General features: G+C 40.5%; 1 protein-coding gene across 1 annotated transcript; it reads left to right on the top strand.

Moving 5' to 3' along the window:
* Positions 1-1,564: 1,564 nt before the first annotated feature.
* Positions 1,565-4,819, top strand: LOC122063390 (probable enoyl-CoA hydratase 2, mitochondrial; the record flags this gene model as incomplete). The annotated part of the gene is given in 6 exon segments (XM_042627101.1): positions 1,565-1,639; positions 2,509-2,599; positions 2,718-2,769; positions 3,229-3,332; positions 3,415-3,491; positions 4,454-4,819. Coding segments are annotated over 6 exon segments (576 nt in total), but the record flags the coding sequence as incomplete, so codon positions are not given.
* Positions 4,820-6,000: the final 1,181 nt, after the last annotated feature.

Here is a 6,000-nt window from a genome sequence, read left to right as displayed (position 1 = left end):
CCCCCCAAAAAAAAAAAAGCCCCTTGATTGTTTGGGTGCCCCTGGGCTTGGTGTTCTGCCCCCCTTCTCCCTCCTCTTTGGTTCTTTTCTTTTCCCTGTTTACAGCCTTGCATATTCTTTCCTCTCCTTTGTAATATAATTTATTATTTTCCCCCAAAAAAATATTTTCTCTGTCAAATCTAATGGATTTGGTTTTTAATTTGTTGTTTATTTGAACTTTTTTTTTTTTATTGAAATGTTCAGAAATAGATTCCAAAACTGAAATAAACCATTGTTATGGAGAAATTAGCAACTGTAAACAGAACTGAGCCATTAGGCCAGAAGGCCTCATGGTTGAGGAGATAATGTAGTTTGGTCTCCATTTCGAGCCTATTCAGCTCCAAAGTGGCTTGGGACTTCATCAGATCTTGTGGCCCCTCGTCCCCTTGGCGCAAGTTAGTCTGGCTCAAGAGCCACATCCCTCGTCACAACTTCACTATTCGGCGGGCCCTCTCCAACTGCCTTCCAATGCAGTCTTTTTTGATTCATTGTCAGATTCTGTTTCTCCTTCCTGCTGTCTCTGCTGGAACCCTATAGAAGATGTGGACCACCTCTTTTTGTGTGCCCCTTTTCCTCTTCTTTTTGCAAGGGGCTCCTGGCAAATGTTGGCCAAGGAGACGATGGATTCTTCCATTCACTTCCATTCATGTGGGAATGGTTTTGGGTGGATATGTCCTTTACCGGTAATTTGTTGTGTGATGTGGTGGGAAAACTTACCTTTGGTGTCATTATCAAGCATATATGGATGGAGCGTAATCTCTGAAAATGGTCCTCAAGTTCCAGATCGTTCCAGCAGATTTGGGACTCCATCTCCTTTGATGTAAGGAGCAAGCTGTCTAAGGTCTCCTCTCGCTGTGTTGATTCCCCAAGGAATATGCATATTGTTGTGTCTTGGGGTTTGCCTCTCTCCCTTCTGCAATTCTCTTCTTCCTCCCCTCTCCTTGAGGATTGGGTTTTGGTTTGTATGTATTGCTATTCTGTATTGTTTGTTTCCTTCTCTTTTATTTAGGGGCTCTTTGTTCCTCTTTCTTTTTTGGTAATGATTATCAAAACAATTTAGGGGAAATGAATGCTCGAAATGATGCCCCCACCCCTATGAAACACCCCCCCCAAAAAAAAACACCCTTTGTTGATGCCCTATGCGCCTCTCATTGGCCCCCCGCGCTGGCGCAAGAGCGATGCGACCAGGGTGTGTTCTAGCTCCCTATCTAGGAAGTGTACTCTTGTGTCAGATCTCCTTTGGAGAGACTAATACAAAAGTGAATGAAAAAATCTCAGTACTGGAAAACTGACTAGACTTTTGATATGGCACATTGGACATGAGGTCAGTATGGAATTTGAACCGTATTTGCATTGTAAATATGGAGTTGTTTATTTATTTCTTGTCTTTTTCTTAACCCTGTCTTCGAGTGTCTTTTACAATACCAGTCATAGAACCGTATTTGCATTGTAAATATGGAGTTGTTTATTTATTTCTTGTCTTTTTCTTAGCCCTGTCTTCGAGTGTTTTATGTGAAATTGGCAGGAACGCAAGACGATGAATGCATCTGAGGTCCAGTTCTTTGTCAACTCTTTGCGATCAACATTCTCATCCCTAGAGGTTAGCTCTACATGGAATTTTATGTCTATGTGCTTCTCTCTCTCTCTCTTGCAAATATTTTCTGGGGTGGGAGTGGGGGGGGGGAAATTGCAAATAAAGGTAAGCATGAACCAATTATTGGAAAATTTTTTTCTTATGTTTGTCTTCCTAGTTGGAAAACCTGGACTCGGTATTCCTTGTCTGACTTCAATACGGGTGACTTGGTGAGTCACCTTGCAAGCCAAGACATGTCAGGTCAAACTTTCGCTCTGGGAAGTGCCAGCACTGCACAATCATTCACAACATACTGATCATATCTTCCTGTGCAGTGGGATCCACACAGTTATAAAAATAGGTATCCTTCACAAGAATGGAATAGCTTTTTCCAGGGGTAGGGGGTAGGGGGAAGGGGAAGGATTTAAAGATTGGTACTAAAGGATGGATCATTTTGGATGGATACTGTCTATGATTTGAGATTGGTATTGATAAGGATTTGTCAATCCAATACCAATTGTTGAAACCATGGTCTCATTTGATGCCAGTGTCATTTTTTATTCCCTTAAGTATGCTCTTTCTCTCTCTCTCTCTCTCTCTCTCTCTCTCTCTCTCTCTCTTTCACACACACACACATAGAAGCAACACACACTCTCACACAGATATGTACAACAAGGACAACAACAACAACTCAGCCTTATCCCAATTCCCAACTAAATGGGATTAGCTACAAGGATCCTTGCCCTCCAATCAGCTCTAGTCTCACACAGATATATGCAAATGCATATTTCTAGGACTTCCGGTATATCTCAATATTAGTGGCTTCAACTCTATGTTTCTTTCACATGTTTTTTTTCCTGATACTTGATCGCTTTTGGCCATTCTGTTGTGTTCAGGCACTTCATGTTCCTACAATTGCCGTAATTGAAGGAGCAGCACTAGGCGGAGGACTGGAAATGGCACTTTCATGTGATCTACGAATATGTGGTATCCCTTGATTGAACAGTATTTCCTTTCAACTATACTGGATTTATTAAGGAAAAAAAAAATCTGTTGGATTTGTATCTGTTAGTATGGGCTGATAGCTAACTTTTGAGGTCGATAGGAGAAGAGGCAGTATTTTCCATGCCAGAGACCGGACTTGCTATAATACCTGGGTATGTACTCAATTTTTCACCAAAGTTTGGAAAAGTATGTTGGTTTTCCCAGGAACTGTTTGAAAATTAACTAGTAATATCCCAATTGAGTCTTCTCATCATATTGGCAGATGCCTCAGTACAGTGGAATGTAATATTTAGTCATGATCTAATGCCCTGCCCATTGATTGTGATTCATAGGCTATATGCTTTTAGCTTTTCTTTTGGTGAGTTTATTTGTCAATTTTTATATGCATTTAGTTATGCATTGATTCTCAATTCTTAGGTTCGTTGGCTTTTCAAAACTGGTGCTCTATGAGCTCTTGTAACTTACAAGGGACGTTTTGATTTTCTTGAAGATGAGAATGGTATTATTGGACTCCTATATGGTTTCTTCAATTTCTTGAGTTATGATTATATTCTGTTGGAAGCATTCATGCTGAAGTCATCGTCCTCTCACGCATATCTGGTTATCTGCAGTGCTGGTGGGACTCAACGGCTTCCTAGGCTAGTTGGAATATCAGTTGCAAAGGAACTCATATTCACTGGTCGGAAGATTAATGGCAGAGATGCGATTTCAACGGGTATGATTAGTTCCATGAGTCCAAAACTGTGCTATTTAATCATTGGCTATATCATGAACGATGAAGGTGCAATCTGAGACAGGTCTTGTCAATTGTTGTGTTCCTGCTGGCGGGGCTTATCAGAGGGCTCTTGAAATTGCTCGAGATATAAATCAGAAGGTAATCTTTAGGGGTCAATCTGGGTCGGGGCCTGAGCTGAGGTCATGGATTAAGTATCATAATATAAATTTAATATGCATGTTTGTGTTGATATATTAGACATATAAATATTTAGGGTAAAAATGTTGCCAATATTTGTAGGGTAAAAATATTTTTTCCCATTTTTTGTTAAAAAGACAACATAAAAATGACGAAAGTTGGGTCAAGCCAGACCTGCCCCAAACCCAGGATGGCCGTGCCTGGGCTGACCCCTAGGGACCATGGGCTGGATCTGGCTTTTCAAAACTCAGCCCAGCCCGGGCCAGTTTGATTTGATTTCTCTTCCCTTCCCTTTAAAAGATGCTGACCTGGGGAAGATATGGCATGAAATGCCCTCTGAGCATTGTCTGCTATCAGATCAATAGGGAACTTGTGTTAAGTACTAGTTGTACTTTTAACACTATCGAGTGCTGTGAGATACTTGGCTTGAGACCTATCACCTATCTTAGGTTTGGCCTAACAAGTGGATGGTTTAGACAGTGTGGTCTCAGGACCTTCAATGCTTTTCATTTTTCTTCCAGAAGTATCACTTGATTTTGAACATTGTCAGTCTGTTCATCTCTGGACATGATGTCTCTCAATTAGGTAGGAGAATTCACCCAAAATCCCTAACACAGTTCGATGAGCCGGTGGTCGATTTCAAGGTCTGACAGTTGTTTAAGCCGTGCATTGCTACTAAGATACATAAATGCATAAATTTAAATCTTGTAAGAGTGGAAGCAGTGTACACTGATCGTATGAGATGGGTTCCCAATGATTAAAGAACCCTTCCATTCTTCACTTTACACTGAGATACCTAAATTCAGGATTTAGAGGGCAACCTTGCACTCAAAGTTAGTGTTTGACCTGTTTGCTGCATAGGAGCCGTCAGTTGTATTTTTATGTGAACACTAACAATTGGTTCCACATATCATCTTTCACAGGGTCCATTGGCAATTAGGATGGCAAAACGTGCTATTGATGGGGGAATCGACATAGAGTTGCCTTCAGCTTTGGAATTGGAAGAGGAGTGTTATGAGAAGCTTCTGAACACACAAGATCGCTTGGAAGGCTTGGCGGCATTTGCTGAGAAGCGGAAGCCAGTATACAAAGGTGAATAGAATAGGGTTCATGCATCCAGCTCTTTGTATCAATAATGGCCATTGAAGCTTGTCAGAATCTGTCTACCTGTTCACTTCTTAGGGAGGGCACTGAGCCACTGATATGTTAAACTATTTCATGGAAAATAAATGAAGGAGATGCTGTGAAACCCTATTTTATCACTTGAGCAAATGCATGATTTCTAATGCTGGGTGGTGTTATCGTGGCTTGCAGCAATTTCATGCTGCATTTGATTGTATTTCATAATGGGGAGTGTGGGTAGCATTTCTGTCCATGGATGAATGTATTCCATAACTGGGTTCAATTTTCGCTCTGTATCTGCTTTATTGTTCATAATGGCTCTCTCTTTTCATGAAATTAGCGTTGAGGTTCTTATCTCTTGGCTGAAGACAACATTTTAAAACTTGTGAATCGTTCTATACTTTATGAAGAAATAAGAGGCTGTTGGGGAAGGGAAAAGAGGGAAGTATCTCTGGGTACTGTAGCTACAAATAAATTCTCTAAATAATAGAGTGACTCTGAAGAATGAGAGAGTTGGGGATCTAATCCTCTTATGAGAGATGTAGGTTGAAGAAAGTATAATTTGATTGAATCAAAGGGAGGAAAATTCCAAAAAGGGGGTTTTATATTTAGGCTTTGTTTAGCATGCATTACAGCTGGTATTCGTTGTCCCCTCCATATATAATAATTTCCCAAGAATCCCAACGTCCAATTTCCCTCTCTCTGTGTATAGGGTTTTTGGGGGGTAGAGTTTGTGTGATGTGTCAAGCCAACCTCACTTGGGCCTCTCTTATTGGTAATTAATTCCGGCGAGCTAAGGTTTAAAACTCAGCGATCGGTATCAAGTGGGATGTAAATGGATAGGATCTGGATCGAATGTGATTGATTGGATTTGGACATTTTTTGACAAATCCTTTTAATCTTTGACTTGTGTAATCTCGACCTTCTTGTCCCATTGAATACAATTTATATTTCATCAATCTTTCTAATCTGTAAATGGATTGGATGCGGATTCAAATTTGGATTTTGACTATCCACTTACATCTCTAGTCTCAACTGACACTAATATGGAGGCCAAATTAGTATCTGATGGATTTACCCCTACTATTGGGACATCTTGAGATCATACTGGTTTGATCGATCCAATGTTTAAAACTATACCTGAGAGAAAGATTGCTATTGGTTGCATGGCTACTATGCTAGCATGTGAATCAATGAAAGAGTGTGTCAAGGCAATAGACCATAGAGGACATGGATGTCTTTTTACGTCACCCGATGTTTAGGCTCTCGTAGCGTCCTTTTTCCCTTAATTCTCAATTAACAATGCTAACTCTTGGAGGCTCTATATTCATTCGAAAACTCCAAGGCT

Source organism: Macadamia integrifolia, unplaced genomic scaffold (genome assembly GCF_013358625.1).
Source record: "Macadamia integrifolia cultivar HAES 741 unplaced genomic scaffold, SCU_Mint_v3 scaffold1306, whole genome shotgun sequence".
Lineage (NCBI taxonomy): Eukaryota > Viridiplantae > Streptophyta > Magnoliopsida > Proteales > Proteaceae > Macadamia > Macadamia integrifolia.
This window is presented reverse-complemented; position numbering and strand designations above follow the sequence as displayed.